Source organism: Dermochelys coriacea, chromosome 1, assembly GCF_009764565.3.
Source record: "Dermochelys coriacea isolate rDerCor1 chromosome 1, rDerCor1.pri.v4, whole genome shotgun sequence".
In the NCBI taxonomy this organism is placed as follows: Eukaryota; Metazoa; Chordata; order Testudines; family Dermochelyidae; genus Dermochelys; species Dermochelys coriacea.
Window position 1 is genome coordinate 261360364 of NC_050068.2, and position 19946 is coordinate 261380309.

At 45.7% G+C, this 19946-nt stretch overlaps 1 protein-coding gene across 7 annotated transcripts in view; it reads left to right on the forward strand.

Annotated features, from left to right (window-relative positions):
• LOC119849916 (histone acetyltransferase p300) overlaps nucleotides 1-19946 on the forward strand; it is a 132260-nt gene that overhangs the window by 92524 nt on the left and 19790 nt on the right. For all 7 annotated transcript variants that reach the window (XM_038387311.2, XM_038387314.2, XM_038387313.2 and 4 more), the window contains exons 17-22: nucleotides 9116-9234; nucleotides 10646-10885; nucleotides 11740-11828; nucleotides 14337-14417; nucleotides 18068-18124; nucleotides 19540-19617. In XM_038387311.2, the coding sequence (XP_038243239.1) occupies nucleotides 9116-9234; nucleotides 10646-10885; nucleotides 11740-11828; nucleotides 14337-14417; nucleotides 18068-18124; nucleotides 19540-19617 (664 nt within the window). The remainder of the gene's footprint in view (nucleotides 1-9115; nucleotides 9235-10645; nucleotides 10886-11739; nucleotides 11829-14336; nucleotides 14418-18067; nucleotides 18125-19539; nucleotides 19618-19946) is intronic.

Sequence of the window (19946 nt, forward strand, 5' to 3'; positions counted from 1 at the left end):
CATACCATAGGCAGTGAACAGAACATTTGCCTCTGATTTTGGTGCCACCAACACTGCAGGCCTTACTTGCAGCAAAGGATCTTTTGTATCTTCCCCTGCTGGACTCTCCTTTACTATATTGTCCAGCACCAATAGTAAGTCTCGACCAATACTGTTGGCCCTGACATTTACAGTCATGGCTCCATCATTTCCATTGGCTTCTTGAATACAGCCCTCGTTGACAGCATCAATCTATCCTTTTGCCTTCCTGTCCCGCTTCCATGATTGTTGGATACATCCTCCATGTCGGTACCTTTAGGACATGATCCCGATTTTGATGGTGCTGAGATGCTCACAAACGTCAATTGGAGCAGCTCCTCCTTTCACCTAGGGGAGTTCTGTCTCCTTCAGACTTTGACCATGGTAGACCCATATCTCCACCAAGGAGGTTCAGGTCATGCTCTAGAGGTGCCTGAATCAAGGGGCAAGATTGGCATTCTTACAAAGAGGCCCCTGTCTGGTGCATACCACCATGCATGGTTCAAAGATTGGAATGGAACACCAACACCTACCCCGTCCCCCAGCTTTATTAGGCATCTTGGACTGATCCAAGAGAGTCTAGACCTGTCAGTCTAAGGGGAGATTCCTTTCTCCCATACTAGGGACTTCTAGGGAAGATTCTCCTACAAACACTCAGCCCCTTCTTTTGTTGGAGCTGGCTGGGACTTTGTCCTGAAGTGGGGCATGCCCTACTGTCCCAGCTTCAAACCAAGCTCGACATGCAGCAGGCCAATGCATATCAGTGACCCCCCACAACAGCTGCTTGAAGTGTTTGGGGAAATCCCATAGAAAGGACAAATCAAATCTGTAAAAACTTTCGACCTAGAACCCAAAGGAGCAGGATATCTGCTTGAGGGCCCTCCTCATAGAGGCTGCGCTTCGTCCTGCATCAGAGCCCTCCCACTTGGACCCCACGCCGAGCACTTCGGCTTCGTTATGGAGCACACCACTGGCACCAGGCACCTCCTGGCACCATTTCCCCCTTGCCAGTGCCTAAGAAGCAGCAAAAGAAGAGCCCCCTAGCACTGAAATGAAACGGGGCTTTGGGCAAAGGACAGATGTCAGGCCAGGTGCCCCCCGGAGCTTCACCAGGGATTCAACTCCAGGGAGAGGCAGGGGACCCCCGTCCCTCCCAGGGCCCTCATTGCCCAAGGTGACCCCTGCAGCTAAAGAACAAGTAGGCCGACTGGCACCGCAGGTGCTACACCAGGCCGCAGACTCTGCTAAAACCCTGACGTCTAAGGGCAAGCTGATCATGGGACTGCCTCATAGGGCAGTGGTACACCCTCGGTCACCAGACCGCATGTGCAGATCTCCAAGGTCTCGGACCCCAGTACCATATCCTAGATCTCCAGCTTACAGTTCCAGGTCCTCAACATGCTCTCCACCTGCAAGACATGGGACACCGGAATCGAGACACCAGTCCCCATACCACCATACTGGCGAGCTTCTTGTCTGAAATCGCCGAGGCTCAGGTCACCTTCATCCAGACGGTTTACCGGATGTCGGTCCTCACCCAGGCTGGGCCGCTCCTTGTCAGGGCAGTGGTCCCCTTCCCTCCGGTACCGTTCATTAGGCAGGCGCCGTTTCTCACCCTCACCTCGCCGGTTGCAGACCAGAGTCAGTCCGCAGACTCAGGCCTTGACAGTTCCGCCCTGGTTGCCAGAAGGGCAGTGGTCAGAGTCGGACTGGGAGTTCAGCCCCTCGTCAAGAAGGGGTGATTTGTTGCTGACTTGTGAGACCGGCGCAGCACCCGCAGCAACAACCTGGCAGCAGGGACAGTAGCCCACTCGGTGGTATTGGAATCTGTGCGGTGTGCCAGTAATGCCGGTCACATGTTCCCACCAGCTCTCCCAGGCCACCTTGGACAAACTGGCCCTGCTGGCACAGGAGTCGGAACCCGGTTCCAAATCTGACGCAGGGGCAGCGCACCAAACCCCAGCACTTAAGGAGCTGTCCCCAGAGAGGGAGAGGAAACCTGCTCCTCCACAGGTGATGAAGTCGTCATCCCCTCTTCACGCACTCTCCAGCGGTGTCGCTGGTTGGGTCCACTGTGAATGAAAGGCACAGGTCTGGCTACGTTAGTGGCACACCAAAGAACAAATATGCCAAGAGACTTGTTTTATTTGGCAGAAATTTTATTGGATGGCTAGCCTACAGTTCAGGGTGTCTAACCACCAGGCCCTGTTAGATACAGTTTTAACCTGTGGGACTCCTTTAACAAGTTTGAAGAGGCCCTCCCATAGGCTTGAGCCCAGGAATTCACTGCTTTGGTAGACAACAGTAGAGGGGTGGCTTGGGGAGCCTTCCAAATGGCCTGGGATGCAACTGACTCAGCAGCTAGGGTGGTCGCCTCCGTGTTGGCCATGAGGTGCAGCTGCTGGTTGCAGTCCTCCAGATTGTCCCAAAAGATGCAGGCCGCGATTCAGGACCTCCCGTTTGAGGGGGTGGGGTTCTTCTCTGAGCTCACAAACTCAAGGCTCCACGGCCTTAAAGACTCCCGTGCCACCCTCCGCTCCTTGAGCCTTCACACTCAGCAGGGCAGGAAGCCGTTCCGTCCTCTGCCCCTGCAGTCTAGGTCCTGTGAAAATCCCCGATCGGTTTCCTAGAGGAGAAAGGACAGAGCCAAGGGGTCTAAGCAGCGACACTCAGTCTTCCCACCCATCTGCTCAGCCTGACCCTCCCAGAAACCAAGAAGGCCAGAAGCAGTCATTTTGAGGGTGCGCTCGAGGACGACACCCCAGTCATTTAGAGTCAGAGTCATAGAATATCAGGATTGGAAGGGACCTCAGGAGGTTCTCGTCCAATCCCCTGCTCAAAGCAGGACCAGTCCCCAACTAAATCATCCCAGCCAGGGCTTTGTCAAGCCTGACCTTAAAAACCTCAAAGGAAGGAGATTCCACCACCTCCCTAGGTAACACATTACAGGCTTTCACCACCTTCTAGTGAAAAAGTTTTCCTAATGTTCAACCTAAACCTTCCCAACTGCAACTTGAGACCATTACTCCTTGTTCTGTCATCTGCTACCACTGAGAACAGTCTAGATCCATCCTCTTTGGAACCCCCTTCCAGGTAGTTGAACGCAGCTATCAAATCCCCCCTCATTCTTCTTCCGCAGACTAAACAATCGCAGTTCCCTCAGCCTCTCCTCATAGGTCATATGTTCCAGTCCCCTAATCATTTTTGTTGCCCTCTGCTGGATGCTTTCCAATTTTTCCACATCCTTCTTGTAGTGTGGAGCCCAAAACTGGACACAGTACTCCAGATGAGGCCTCACCAACGTCGAATAGAGGGGAACGATTGGATCCATCCTCCCTCTTTTTCCTCGACTGCCTTCGCCTCTTCTGATCAGTCTGGTCTCGGGTAACCTGGAACTGTTGGGTGCTCAATACAATTTCTTCAGCCTATATCCTGCAATTCGTGGCCGACCCTCCTTCTCTCCCCCCATCCCCATCCCTCTTCAGGGACCCTTCTCACGAGCAACTGCTTGTCCAGGAGATCAAAAACCTCCTGTGCCGGGGGCAGTAGAGAAGGTCCCTCAGAACATGAAGGGAAAGGGGTTCTACTCTGCTACTTCCTAATCCCGAAAGCAAAAGGGGGCCTCGACCCATCTTGTACCTGCGTCGTCTCAAGTCTCTCAAGAACTTCAAGTTTCACATGGTCTCCCTAGCCTCTATCATCCCTTCCCTGGATCTGGGAGACTGGTACGCCACCCTCGACTTCAAGGACACATTTCCATTTTCCCAGGGTGCAGGCGCTTTCTTTTCTTATATTTTGCCAGCACTATTTTCAATTCACAGCAATGCCCTTTGTCAGCCCCAAGAGTGTTCACAAAGTACATAGTGGCAGTGGCTGCTTACCTCCGGCGTCAGGGCGTTCAACCCATACCTTGATGACTGGCTACTAAAGTGCTGGTCCCAGGATCAGGTGGGGTGGCATCTCAATCTTTTTTTCCACCTGTCATGACCTGGGACTGGTAATAAATGAGAGAAAGTCAACCTTAACTCCACTGCAGCGCATAGAATTCATTGGAGTGATGCTCAACTCTCCTTGGGCCAGACCCTTCCTTCCCGAGGCTCGGTTCCAAGCCATGGCGGACCTCATCTCATGCATGTAACCCACCCTCTCACCATCGGTCACATGTGCCTGCAGTTGTTGGGATACATGGCAGCCTGCACATATGTGGTCTGGCACGCATGGCTCCACCTCAGGCCCCGGCAGGCATGGCTAGCATCTGTCTACATCCTCAACACGCACAGCATGGTCAGGGTTCCAGACCATGTACTGTCCTCACACACCTGGTGGCAGAATCCTGCATCAGTGTTGAAAGAAATCCCTTTCTCTGCTTCATCCCCATTGGTGATCCTCATCTCTGATGCATCGGACCTGGGGTGGGGAGGCCACCTGGGCAATTTCGGCATGCAAGGTCATTTGTCCAGTCGCAATCACTCCCTACATTTCAACATCAGGGAGCTTAGAGTGGTTTGCCTGGCCTGCCAAACCACCTACCTCACATAGAAAGCAAGATGGTTCAGGTCCTAACAGACAGCCGAGCAACTATGTTCTATACCAACAAGCAAAGCGAGCCAGATCGTCTGTCTTTTGCCAGGAAGCCCTCAGGCTCTGGGACTTCTGTCTGCAGCATGACATCCGTCTCGTAGCTGCTCACCTCCCCGGGACCAAGAACGCTTTGGTAGATCACCTCAGCAGGATCTTCTCATCTCACCACGAATGGTCCCTCCATCTGGAAGTGGTCAGCTTCATCTTCCACAAGTGGGGAACTCCCCAGGTGGACCTGTTTGTGTCCAGACAAAACAGGAAATGCCATATTTTCTTCTCGATTCGGGGGATCAACAGAGGCTCCCTGTTGGACTCTTTTCTGCTCCTGTGCTCGGGGGCTCTGTTTTACACCTTCCCCCCATTATTGTTAATTCAGAGTCCTCATGAAGATCAAGCAGGACAGGGTGAAGGTGATCCTTATGGTGCCGGCTTGGCCGTGCCAGCACTAGTTCAGTACACTGCTGGATCTCTCGGTGGGTGCTCTGTTACAGCTACCGCTCCGGCTGCACCTGCTGTCCCAAAACCACGGCAGTCTTCTGCATCTGAACCTGGCAGCACTGCATCTACTGGCGTGGCTGCTGCATGGTTGAATGAGCAGGAGCAGCAGTGCTCAGCTGATGTCCAACAGATGCTGTTGGGCAGTAAAAAGCCCTCCACCAGAGCAACTTACCTAGCCAAATGGAAGTGATTTGCCTGTTGGACCTCGATAAGGGCGTTCAGCCTGAGCAAACCTTGCTACAGTTAATCCTGGATTACCTTCTGCATCTCAAACTCCAAGGCCTGTCCCTTTCATCTGTCAAGGTCCACTTGGCTGCTATTTTGATCTTTTGTCCGCCGCTCAAGGGTAGGTCAGTTTTCGCCCAGGACAGCCTGGTTCCTCAAGGGCCTTGAGCACCTCTACCTGCATGTCAAGGATCCCGTTCCTCTGTGGGACCTGAATCTGGTGCTGTCGCCGCTCACTGGGATCTCTTGTCCTCCTCTTCCCCCACCCCCAGCCTCTGGCTTCCTGCTCTCTTCTTCTCCTGTCCTGGAAGATCACATTTCTGATTGCAGTAACATCTGTCCGCCGGGTCTCTGAGATTAGGGCGCTCACCTTGGAATTGCCCTATACTGGTCTTTCACAAAGACAAGGTCCAGCTGAGGCCACACCTGTGTTTTCTGCCCAAGGTAGTCACTCAGTTTCATACGAGCCAGGACATTTTCTTCTGTCTTTTTTTTCCAAAGCCACATATGTTGGAGGAAGAGCGTAGGCTGTATTCCCCAGACATCAGGAGAGCGTTTACCTTCTACATTGAAAGGACCAAGCCATTCTGCAAGTCGTTGTGTGGATGACCGGGTGAAAGGTCACACACACTGTCTGCTCAAAGAATTTCTTTTTGGATCACCGCCTGCATTTGCTACTGCTATGATCAGGTGAAGATGCCCCCTCCAGCAGTCGTAACCTCCCACTTGACCAGGGCGCAAGCCTCTGGCAGCTTTTCTAGCCCAAGTGCCTATCCGGGATATCTGTAGGGTGGCTACCTGGTCGTCCATTCATACGTTCATGTCCCACTATGCAGTTACCCAGCAGGCCTGGGATGATGCTGGCTTCAGTAGGGCAGTACTACAAGCCGCTAAACTGTGAACTCGAAGCCCACCTCGGAGGATACTGCTTGGGAGTCACCTAGAATAGAATAGACATGGGCAAACACTCGAGGAAGAAAAAACAATTACCTACATTTTGTAACTGTTCTTCGAGATGTGTTGCTCATTTCCATTCTATTACCCACCTTCCTACCCCTTTTTCAGAGTTGCCAGCAAGAAGGAACTGAGAGGGCATAGGGTTGGCGGCGCCTAATATACTGACACATGAGCGTGGCACTCAAGGGTCAATCCTACAGATATCACTAAGGCAAAAGTCTCCAACTGTGCGAGTGGGTGCGCACATACCTAGAATGGAATGGACATGAGCAACACATCTCAAAGAACAACAGTTACAAAACGTAGGTATGGTAACCGTTTTTCCCCTGGTCAAGCCATCTTCGGTACACACTCCCTCCAGGCCCTCTCATTCTGAGGATGATCAGGAAACTAAAAAGAGACAAGGCAACTTTTATCATTGTAGCACTGGCCTGGCAGGGACAACATTGGTTCCGGCCTTAATTAGCTCTCCTCTTGGTCACCCATAACTTTCACTGGCTGAGGATCTCCTGGCTCAAAACCAGGACAGGTGTCTGCATCAAAACCTGCAGTCCCTCCACCTCACCGCATCAGTGATCTCTGGTTGAGTAATTGTGAGAGATTATGAACCCTAGATGTCAAAGCCACCTTGGTGAGCAGCAGAAAAGCAGCACCTGAGCCATGTGTACAGCAAAATGAAAAACGTTTTTGATCTGGGTGGAATCTCACCATTTACCACCAAATTGCACAGAGATAGTCCAATATATGTATAATCAACTGCATTGAAAATCCTCTGATTTCTCAATTAGTTGTTAGTCCACTTAACATGCATCTCTGCAGTGCACCTTCCCATGGATAGTTTTTCTGTGTTTTCACATCCCATGGTTTCTAGATTTCTAAAGGGGTCTTGTTAATGTGCACCCGCCTGTGTCTGATCCAGTACCGTTATGGGATCTGAATCTAGTACCATCTTGCTTAATGGCACCCCTTTTGAGCCCCTGGCAGCAACATTTCTTCTGCTGTTCTCAAAGAAACAGAGGGTTTTTTGTAACAAATTCATGTATTTGGAGAGTTTCAGAGCTTCAGGTGCTTCTAGCTGACGCTCCTTTCACAGTTTTCCACAAAGTTAGTTTCTCTTAGGCTGCAGCCTAAATTTATGCCTAATGTAGTATCAGTATTCCGTCTTAATCGGACTGTTAGTCTCCTAGTGTTCTTCCCAAACAGAGCCCTGCTGGGATACAAATTTATATCTGCGGATATAAATTGGTATCCACAGACCTGAAGGGCTCTAACGGGAACTGTAGTGGTGAAAGGAGCAGTACCGTTGGGCTGCCGCTTCTAGGAGCCAGTGTCCCATGCTCACAGTTCCTCTGGCATGATTCTACTGGCTGCAGCTGTACCAGGCTCACTGGCTGCTGTCCCTGGTCACACTAGTGTGTTCAGGCAGCTCACATGCCCCCTGGACAGGAGACGCAAACCGTTGCATGGAAGGGATTCTTGTCTGGGAGCATGCGTGCCACTTGAAGGCACTAGCGTGACCGCTGGTGAGTCTGGTGCCCGCCCCAGTGGACAGGGCTGGGAGCAGTACAGCCACGCCGGAGGAGCTGCTGGTGCGGGGTGCTGGCTCCTGGGAGTGGCAGCCCAACGTGCTGCTCCTTTCACCACTGTGATTCCCAGTAGAGCCCTGCAGCTCCACAGATACAGATTTTTATGTCCACAGATATGAATTTTCAGAGTAGCAGCCGTGTTAGTCTGTATTCGCAAAAAGAGAAGGAGTACTTGTGGCACCTTAGAGACTAAGAAATTTATTAGAGCATAAGCTTTCGTGAGCTACAGCTCACTTCATCGGATGCATCCGATGCTCTAATAAATTTGTTAGTGTCTAAGATGCCACAAGTACTCCTTTTCTAGATATGAATTTGTATCCGTGCAGGGCTCTATTCCCAAGCCCTCATTCTCAAGACTGAAGAAAAACTTCATTCCTAGTGTGTTTGCAGTGCTTTGGCATTTTACCTGGACACTGCAGTTTTTCACATAGTCTTACAGGCTGTTTATAGCCTGTGCTCAGCATCTCATTGGATTTTGGACTGCAGATTTTGCTATGATCTTACCGTCTCTCTTTCACTATGGGTAATGGTACATTCCACTAGGGCTTATTCCATTTCATCAACCTCCCTGACCAGCATTCCTGTAGTTGATACCTGCAAAGCAGCAGTGTGGTTGGTACATGTCTTCTCCAGATGCTGATGTTAATGTAGTGTAATAAGTTGGTGCTTCAGTTTCTTTTCAAATAATCTGAAGTCCCTCCACCTGTAAGGAAACTGCTGGTGAGTCACCTGCAGTGGAAAGTATATGTGCATAATCATTGGAAGAAGAAAAAATGGCTACTTAACTGTACAGTAACACTTCTTTGAGTTGTGGTGTGCACATATACATTCCCTGCTAATTCAGGTATTAGACAGCAGCGAAAGAGTGGAGGGAGGGGGCAATCATGCCCCTTTTATGCTCTACCTTGTGGTACAGCTGGCAGAGATCTCATATTTGAGTGCATTGGGTGTGCACACTTGCAATGGAATGTATATGTGCACAACACATCTTGAACAACAGTTAGTGTACATGTAAGTAAATGTTTTTTTTTGTATTCAGTATGTCATTTCACATTATGGGCTTCACGTCATTCACTGTTAATCAGATTTCTGTCTTCCACAAAACCTAGCATTGCACTGAGTGGTGTAAGCGCAATATGTGTCTTTTATATACAGTGTGTAGGTAGTGTTTTCAACAGCTTTCAAATTTTACAGCAGATTTCTTGCTTCTGGCCATTACTCCAACTTTGCATGTATTTATTTTTCAAAAGTTTTCAAACCTGAAGAGTTGCGGCAGGCACTTATGCCAACACTGGAGGCGCTTTACCGGCAGGATCCTGAGTCCCTTCCTTTCAGACAGCCTGTGGATCCCCAACTACTAGGAATTCCTGTAAGTTTATTATCAAGCTGTTTCCCTGCTTTTTAACTCCTAGCTTCTACTCCAGGACTTGTCTGCCTGAGGAGAGCAAATGGCCTGCTTTAGTCCTGTCTCCATTTTTATATAGCTAGATAGATTCGAAGAATTTGGATTTAGGATTGGCATGTACCACATCTGTGGCATAGAGAAACTTATTTTTAAGGCTTATTTTTCTGTCTTCTGGTAAAGAGAAAATAGAAGAATGGGAAGACATCAAATTATTCTTATTGACGGAATCCTACATATACTGGCTTTTGCTGGACATTTTGCAAACTGTCCTGTTTTTGCAAGTGTCACAAAGTCCTGGGAAACCAGGGAAGCCGTTCTTGCCCTAAGTGTGTGGCAACAGTTTAGTTTCTCAACTGTTCAGGAAGCTTATCAATGCTAAAATTTTTGGAAAATTCATTTAAACAGTAACTTACATCATGCACTGTTAAATGCTATAGAAGCAGGAAAAACAAAACCCAGGTCAAGGTGGTTGGATCTAGCCAGTGCTCTTTGCAGCACATGATATTAGAACTGTGTGATTTAATCATTAACCAATTAGGAATGCTTTTATTATTATTAATCAAGTTATCAGTTCGCACAAATTATTAGCTTATTTGATGTAAGAATTATAAGTAACACTAAGTATTTCCCCTGTCATACTGTTCAAATATGACCAATACTGTAGTAAATGAAACTACTAATTCACATTACTGTGGCTCTTTAGGGTAATGGTGCGTGCTAATTTGGCTCCTGAACCAGAGGTCCAAGTATCACTGTGATAGACTAATTTCATTTCCTTGGTGCACACAAATATATCGTGTATCAAAGGTTAAAACTCGTGACAGCATCCTGCTTCTGGTGCTTTGGTCCACAATTCCTGCAAAGACCTGTTCAGTATGTACAGTCATTGTTCTATTTTACATGACTTCTATTTCAATATTACATTTTCAGAACAATACTAAATTGAATATAAAACTAAATAGATATGCAATGAAAGTATGTAATAGAATAATAGTGATTGTAAATGTGGGCTTCTAGTCTCCTCCCTGGCCATCTTAGTCCTAGTTGACCAATAGCAAAGTGGTTTTATTTGGCCAAGGTTGGAAGGGCAATGTAAAGTATCCAAGAATACATTTCTTGGATACTTTACTTTGCCCTTACAACCTTGAAAAATAATGGAAGGAAGGACCTTCGTGGGAGAGATGACGTTGCTGAGAGAGAGCACTGTACGTCACAAACAGTCCATGGTTGGCATTACTCAGCTCTTTTGTTCTAGGGTTGGTACTTCTAATGCTTGCAAGAGTATTGAAGAGGAATCTTATCTAAAGAACACACATGCTATCATGTTGTAATACATTTTCTCTGATCTTGTTTGAAATGCCGCTCATTCTTGCAGGATTACTTTGATATAGTAAAGAACCCCATGGACCTCTCTACCATCAAGAGGAAGCTAGACACAGGACAGTACCAGGAGCCTTGGCAATATGTGGATGATATCTGGCTCATGTTCAACAACGCCTGGCTCTATAACCGCAAGACATCCCGCGTGTATAAGTACTGCTCCAGACTGGCAGAGGTGTTTGAACAAGAAATTGATCCAGTTATGCAGAGCCTTGGTTATTGCTGTGGGAGAAAGGTAAGGAAGGGCAACTTCCTTATACTTTTTTCCCATCTCCATGTGTAATGTATATAATAGGAAAGAGCATAGGAGCAGCAGTCAGTGGGAGCTGTTGGTGCTCAGAACTTCTGAAAATCAAGCCACTTATTTAAATATTTAAGGGCAAAAAAAGGTCAGTGAATCTGAGGCTGGTCAGCTGGCTCAGGCTTGGACTATGGAGCTAAAAATAGCAGTGTCGATGTTCCCACTCAGGCTCGGAGACCCATTCCCTTTCGCCAGGTTTCAGAGCCTGTGCTCCAGTCCAACCAGGAATGTCTGTGCTGCTGTTTTTAGCCCTGTACCTGTTGAACCAGGCTCTAACACTTGCTAATGGGATTCTTTGCAGTGTTAGATGTGACCTTAGACTCTAATTTTAGGTGTCCATTTTAAAATCTTGGTCATAAAATATCTAATACTACACAAACTGCTTAAAACCAACATTTTTTTATATAATACACCAAAAGCAAGCTTGTGAGGATATGTATTAAGGCTTAATGTAGTTTGGAATAGGTACATCAGCTTTTCTGAGTGTTATAACAATGATCTCTCTGTGGCATTATATAATTGACTCATCAAATCATAGAATAGGGAAGTGAATTCCCTGTTGGGGAAAAGTGCATAAAGAAATGGCTAACTTGTAAATGACAGCTGAACAGAATATTTTTATAGTGTTAACATTCAGTATAGACTCTCATATGGTACTCTTCAGATCTGTGCACGGAATGGTGCAGTTGTAGTAATCCAGATGATTTTTGCTGTATGGGTCATACCCACTTCTCATGGAGAGCCAGTGGAAACATGCATGAATACTAAGAAAATTTCTCTTTCTGCAGTTGGAGTTCTCTCCACAGACTTTGTGTTGCTATGGCAAACAGCTATGCACAATCCCTCGAGATGCCACTTATTACAGTTACCAGAACAGGTAAGTAAAACTGGTTACAGCATGCATTGCCAATCAATGTATGGGCAGAGCGTGCCTGTATATGTATGCACCCTTCATACATGTGTATACCTTCATGTCACATTCTAAATTTCTGGAAATACCTTGAACAGCTTGCATTGTGTACTAGCAAGCTGCCATTCTGCAAAAAAAAACTTGTTGCACCCTTTGTTCTTATTACTTTGTCTTCAAAAAAAAAAAAAAAAAAAACCCACACTTGTAGTATTCAGTAGATTTTTATCCTGTAGTTAGATTTTGTTTTCATCAGTATATTATGCTATAATAAATTATATCGCCCTTCCTCCTTGCCAAACAGTACACAACAATCCTTCAGAAGATAAGTAGTTAGTAACTTTCTTTTGTGCAGTGAACTTCTGATCATATTCAGCAAGTAACTGGTTCTCTGTGCTATTGTTTTGAAGAATTTTGCAGTGAATAACATAGCTGTCTTTGACACATACTTCATTAATTATTCAAATCTTGCTGAGGGAATTGGTGCTTTTATCATCACAAGCCCCCTTGAGCAAATCGTTGCGTTTCTGTGGCTGTCAGCAACAATATAAAATACTGTCACTTCCAAAACTCTCTTCCTGGCTAATATGTTTGACCTGCAGTTTATTAAAGGATTAAAACCTCTTTGACTTCCCAGGGAAGGTTTCTTGCTAGATATTTCTTATTATCCTGAAAGAAAACTATGCTTAACATTCAGGGATGGCAGCCCTTGGTTTGTTACTAAACCCAGTCTGAAACCAGCCCTTCGTTTGTTAATAAACGCTTCAGTCTAAACAGAGGGGTGGAGATATCTTCCAGTTATGCCACCTTTTATTCAGTGTGGTTCTTGCTTTCTGTTCTCTGGTCTGGCACCTTCCAAAGAAATAAGTTTTTCATCCTGAAGCCAGCCAGGTCTTTCGGGAGAGGAAGTGTATTCAGCCTGTAGGGGTGGAAAGAAGCATTGAGAATCTACAGAATAGTAGTTGCATCCAGCCCTCTTTGACTGCAGGGAGAGGGTTGCTGCAATGCATCAAGGGAGGTTTTTAGGGGTGGGAATGGAGGAGTGGGGAAAAGAGGTCATAGTGTCTCATAAAAAGAAATCTGAATCTGAAGGTTCAGTAGTTTTATATGCAAGAACATTTCATGCCATGAGTCAGTAGTTTCTCTTCATGTGCCATCCTTTGGTGAGCACTAAATGGACCAGAAGAATCTTCTTCCTAAACCCACACTTGCTTCCATAACTTGAGTATCATTCACTTCTGATCTTTAAATAAATGTGTGTATGTAATATATAAACTGTGCATATATATGTTTAAGTAAAATCATGATTCAGCTTCCATCTGTAATGGAGGGAGCTCAGAGAGGATAAAGTGACCTCTTTAGCTTTACAGATCCCATAGTGTTGGTTTGTGTTGCTTTATGATAAACTGTCACAACTTGTTTTATTTTTCTTTGTTCCTTTTGTTTTTAGATGTTTTGTGCACTCCAGTTAACATGATTAGTAATGGAGAGACTGCAGTTTCAATAGACTTTTGAGGGGTGGGGAACAGATCTTGAATAAAACACTCTAGTTTCATTCAAATACAAATAAACACCACAGAATGGTTTCATTTTGTTGATGTCTAAACTATTTATGTCTCAAAATTGGGGTATGGCAATACTGTGTGAATCTAGAGCAGTATGAATGCAATTAATACATTTCAAATACCTGTTTTACATATAATTTGACAGGCCTAAAACAAATGGATGGTGGTTTTGAGGACAGATTACTGTCCCTTTAAATTGATAAAAGTGAGAATCTTGTAGCTTATTGCAACCCATTGGGTCCTCTTCAGTGAGGAGAGAATCCTGTGGCCCTTCAGTCTTTGAGTGTTTTTTTAAGGTGGAAGATTCCCCCTTCCGGTCATCTCCTAGCAGATGCTCTTGCAGACAGAATTGCTATCCTGATACAGATGCCAGAGTAGCAATCCATCCTTCCTTCTACCCTTTTCCCTTTCCTCATTTTGATTCTTTGCTTTATATGGCATTGCTTTTTAAAATGAAGAGGGTGCGGGTATGCTAAAATGGAATACTCTTTTGTTTTATTTGCTATAATCAGTTGCTGCTTGTGATTCCATTTGAGATTTAATGCTAATCTGTGCTTTGCCTTGGCTTTCTGCTTTGTGTTGTCTTGTCCTGCTTTTGTGTTTTTTGTTTTTGTCCTACAACCCCCATTTCTTTGTTTGTTCGTGTGTGTGTTATTTTTTATTTCTCCTTCATGCTTGTCGTTGTCTGCACTTGGCTTTGATTGCAAAAAAACCAAACCAAAAAACCAAACCAACCAAACACAAACTGTGGGGCCCATAAATCTACATCATTGAATATCCCTGTCGCCGTTGATGACCTGCTCTCTGCTCCCGTCCCCTCCTTGGCCTGCTGTGATTGGTGGCTCCGTTGCTTGGCTTGGGCTGTGTTGTGTGGACGAAACAGTTCACCCAAATATGGCCTTCTTGCTGACAGGTATCATTTCTGTGAGAAGTGCTTCAATGAAATCCAGGGGGAGAGCGTTTCTCTGGGGGATGACCCATCACAACCGCAAACGTGAGTAGCCATGTGTCTGCTTGGGATAGTTTATTTATATATTTTTATTTTTGTGATAGTTCTGATCTATAGCATGGTCTAAAATGCACTCTCAAAGGTTAGGAAGTACCTAGGCAAGGAAGGGATTTGCTTTAATCTTACTTCAAGAATTGGACCAAATACAAAGCGGGGGAAGAAGCTTAAAAATCTGGATTTTATCATAAGTGTGGGTGAGGACATCTGTCTTTCAAATCCTGGACAATACTATGGTAAGGGGAAAGGAGTAATCACCTCTTTCAAAACTTATACTATTAGGGAAGGAAAGGAACATCACTTTAAAAAGAGGTCAGGATATATCTTCACGTGAAAATTGACGGTTTTTAGAGGGTAGGGTGCATAGCAAACATCCTTCTAGATCTCAGCTGAATCTCTGCCCTTCTGCTTTTGGGAAGGTTTTTCTGTTCACTCTTCTGTCTTGTCCTCTGCCTAAAACTACAAGCAAGAACAAGTCAGTTTTGCCGTTCAGATATTTAAGACCTTTTTTTATTGGAGCAGCATCTTATCATGTAAGATAGAGGTGGGCAAACTGTCCCGGGGGCCACATCCAGCCCTCCAGACATTTTAATCCAGTCCTTGAGCTCCCGCCAGGAAGCAGGGTCTGGGACTTGCCCTGCTCTGGTGCTCCAGCTGGGGAGTGGGGTCGGGGTCTTGCCCCACTCTGCTCGGCTCCCAGAAGCAGCAATACATCCCCCCTCTGGCTCCTACATGTAGGGGCAGCCAGAGGGCTCCGCATGCTGCCCCCACCCCAAGCGCTGCCCCCGCAGCTCCCATTGGCCAGGAACCACAGCCAATGGGAGCTGCAGGGGCAGCGCCTGCAGACAGGGCAGTGTGCAGAGCCATCTGGCCGCACCTCCATGTAGGAGCCAGAGAGGGGACATGCTGCTGTTTCTGGGAGCTGCTTGAGGTAAGCACTGCCCGGAGCTGCCCCCTTGACCCTCTCCCATGTCCCAACCCCCTGCCCCAGCCCTGGTCTCCCTCCCACTCTCCAAACCCCTCTGTCCCAGCTCGGAACACCACCTGCACCCCCAACCCCTCATCCACAGCCCCCCCATCCCCTCCTGCACCCCAGCCCCCATTTTTGTAAGAATTCATGGCCCGCCATACAATTTCCATACCCAGATGTGGTCCTCGGGCCAAAAAATTTTCCCACCCCTGATGTAAGAGATGCTGCACAGTTGCTGATGGGCAAACGTTTTGGAGGGCTTGACACTGATTTAATTGGTTTTTCTATAGTAATAGTAGTGGAAGTGATGCTCTGACATTGTTTGCTTCCTCATGGCTTGCAACAGAGAATTCCAGTGAGGAAGAAAACCAATAGGATGGGCAGATGAGTGCAGAGGTGTTAGTTTGCAGATTAGGGCGGGTATTGGACTCTACAGGGAAACTCCTTGGGGCAAGGTGTCAAGTAGATTCTATAGGGGGAAGGAGAGAGGGAACTCAGAAAATTCTGAATCTGGATGATTGGAAACTGGCATATAGGAAGGAAGGTACAAGATGATGCCTTTGACTGGAAGCAAAAGTTGTCAAAAGCAGAAAATGGCCAAATCTTGGTCACAGTAAGGGACATCCTACTATTTAGAGTAGCTGCAGAGGGATCATTTACACCTAGGGTTGCTGTGGGAGCACTTGTCAATTTTCTGTGGGGGCAGAGAGAGAACTGGTTGTTGTGGCCTTAGTATGCTAGTCAGCATTTCCAATAGTGTCCCTAGCATTCCAATAGTGTCCCTAAGAGAAATGGTCTCAAGTTGCAGTGGAGGGGAGGTTTAGGTTGGACATTAGGAAAAGCTTTTTCACTAGGAGGGTGGTGAAGCACTGGAATGTGTTACCTAGGGAGGTGGTGGAATCTCCTTCCCTTGAAGTTTTTAAGGTCAGGCTTGACAAAGCCCTGGCTGGGATGATTTAGTTGGGGATTGTTCCTGCTTTGAGCAGGGGGTTGAACTAGATGACCTCCTGAGGTCCCTTCCAAGCCTGATATTCTATGAATCAAGGGTAACAGTTTACTCATGTTAAACAGTTCTATAATAATCTGAGATCTGTAAGACTTCTAGAACATATGAACTGCCACTTGCCAATCAGCAATGTATAAACCACCTTGCACATAAATTAGGCAAAAGAATAGCACAATTTGCAACAGTGCAAGTAGAATGAAGAAAGGCGGCCCTCTGTGGTGAGTGCTGCTTGATTTCTGTACATCAAATTTGGTAATATAATTGCAAATACAAATAGTTGAACTGTATTCATTATTAAATTTAACTAGTAAATGGTGTTGAAATGTCTATTGACAGTAGTAAAATGAAGAAAATTTATAATTTGTAGTGTACTCTCCCCCCCCATAAATAAGTGGCTACTATATAATGAATTTGAAAGTCTCCTCCTTCAAATGAGTCAGTAGTTTAAAATTTTGGTATGCCACCACTCCTTGTTTCATATTAATTTTGGTGCAGCCTGTAAACTCATTGGACTCAAGGTAATGGGGTCTCTCTCCCTATCGTCTTCCCCTGACAGCATGTTTTTAGAAGAAAAGGGTTGGGAGAGAATATTAATAAAACCAGAACTTTTTGATGTGTGAGATGAGGAATAGCATGCAACTTCTGAGATAGGGAGGGTTGGCCCTTTTATATAAATCTCATATTTTTGGGGAAGGATGACTGCATATTGCAAAACCCAGAATGAACCCTGAAATGGAGTAGGAAGGGGAAGCCAATCCCATGCAACTTGGACTGATTCCCTGTTCCTGTGATAACTTCTGTGCATGCTTCTTTCCACACGCTCAACCCCTCCAGATCACACAGCTCTACTTACTGAAGTTCAGTGTGGTTTTAGGTATTGATAGTTCAAAGCTGCTTAGTTCTTTGGACCAATGTTACTATGCCATAAGCCACATCCCAGATATTCATCGCTTAGACCCCATGACCAAAAGACTCATAAAGGTTGGAGGAATTTTTCTGTTAAATAGATATAGTCAAGATTAAGTGAAAAGCGGTATAGCTGGGTACCAGTGCCAGGCTGCAGGGGGAAGCGGATGTTTCTTTTTGAAGTGTTACTCCAGGAGAAGGCTATTATAACTGGTCTCATTGTGGAAGGGGTCTGAATAACCCAGGTTGTTTTGAGAATAGAGTATTCCCTACACAATAGTAGCTTATACCAGTTTTTCCAGAGATCCTTGTAGGAACAGTCTCTCATAAAGGAAAGATATATTTTATAAACTAACCCAAAACTAAATATTAAAAGGCTTTCAAAAAATGAAATGTAAAACGGAGCCCCAAACTGAGATAGCTATATGCCATTCCAGGATGTGCATTTAGATTACTGGTGCACTTCTCAGATTCAAATCTACCTGAGGCATGCACTCGTAGGAGGAGCAAATGTCTGTGCAAGTCACTCGCCAATAGAAAAGCATCCTTGCCAGAGGGAGGAGCAAGCACATACTTTGTGCTCAGCCATCTCATTATGAACTCTTTCTTACTCCTTTCCTCACAGCATCATAAACACTTAAGAAATCCAGTTACAGTGAATGTGCCTGGTATGCTCAAGATGTGGGAAATCAGTATACTATGAATGCTTACCTTACGTCACAACTAAGTTTTTATCATCTATCTCTTTTTCCTTAGTACGATAAACAAAGAACAGTTTTCTAAGAGGAAAAATGATACACTAGATCCTGAACTGTAAGTAACACTCTGGCAACTCAACTTACTTATTTTTACATCTATATCCCCATTCTCCTTGTTCACCCCCTGTGAAAAAACCCATCACTTCATAGTTTTCTTAGCTTAATGCTGCTCCATTAGTTGGCCAGCAGGGGCTGGTGTGCAAGCACCAAGTTTTGCATTCAGTTCTGAGACTCCTGATCATCACAGGTCTACCTAAGAAAATGAAGTCCTGAGGTTATGGACTACTGGACTTGCAGAGTCCATTTCACTCTTCTTGAATTCTGATGTTTGATAGAAAACTGCACGCAGATAGCTGTGCTACTTGAAGCTCCTTCTTTTGGTGTAGTGCACGGATGGCCAAACTTACTGAACCTCTGAGCTGCATACAATAGTCTTCAGAAGTTCAAGAGCCATGGCACACCTGATGGGGCTTGGGGCTTCAGCTCTGTGAGAGGCACCTCATGGGGCTCGGGGCTTCAGCCCTACTCCTGCTGAAGCTCTGAGCCCCAGCAGGTGTACCCTGTGGAGCTAAAGTCCTGAGACCCACCTTCTCACAGTTCAGAAGTCCCTACCTCACCACCCCTCTGCAAGGCAGAGGGCCAAACCTCTCTTTCCCTCCCCTCCAGTAGGTGGAAAATGGGTGGGTGCTCAGCGAGCCACACTTTCATGGTAAAAGAGCTGAATGTGGCTCACGAGCCACAGTTTGGCCACCCCGGTACAGTGCATGGAGAGAACAAAATTAATATCGGATCATTCTGCAGTAGCATTTTTCTGCTCTTGGTTTCTATAATCTTCCTACTTTGCAGGCAGCTGTACCAGAAGGACAGGGTATGTTAAATTATACAGAGTTGGCTGCTATTCTAGCCTTCTTGCTGGAGAAACAGAGTAGTGGACATTCAGGTGCTGGAGCCAGTGGTGACCAGATAGCAATCTGTTTCCCCTACATCTCACCAGTCCTTTTTTTTAATCACCTTTTAGCCCCTTAATCCAGTTCCTAATTCAACTACCCACATTGCAGCTGCTAAAATAATGTCTTAATTCCTAATGACTAGGTCAGAGGGGCACATGCCTACCATGGGATCAGTCAGTGTTGCTTTTCAATTTGGCAAGGGTCATGGAAGGAAAGACTGGAAATGTGGCTCATAACCCTATCCCTTCCATCATTGTAGTAGTACCTCTGCAGTCCAAAGAGTAAAATTCAAAGGCTGCTTCTGATCCCAGGCATCTAGCACAAATGACACCGGTTCACCCTTAAATCTCTGAACTCTCAAGGAATAGGGTCGCAGTCTCCCTTTGATTCTTTGTGTTAGGGAAGGCATGAGGTACGAGTCTTGATAAACATTTATCTTTGAAACATTGCTAACTTAAGTAACCCTGTAATTAGTGTCATTGATTTAATGTGCTCTCCACACTTATTTTCTGACATCCAGGTTTGTTGAATGTATAGAGTGTGGGAGAAAAATGCACCAGATCTGTGTGCTTCATAATGAAATAATCTGGCCATCTGGGTGAGTTTCTTGCTGTTTTTCCTTCCATTCTTGAATAAATGACATTTGGTTGCTGTACAGGTGTTGATGTGTGTATACCTACATTTTGATATATTACTTATGTATATATAAAATATGAAATCCTGTGTCTAAAAAAAACTTGATCCAATGGGAGACATTCCATTAGCTGTTAAAATTTTAAACAATATCCATGCCAATGTCAAGTAAAGTTAAATATTGGATGGTGTCTTGATTTAAAATGTTCTGCATTTCTTACCATTGCTGATCTCTAGGATACCTTTATGTAAAAGAAGAACTTCTAGGTATTATTTCAGTAAGTCATGATTGTC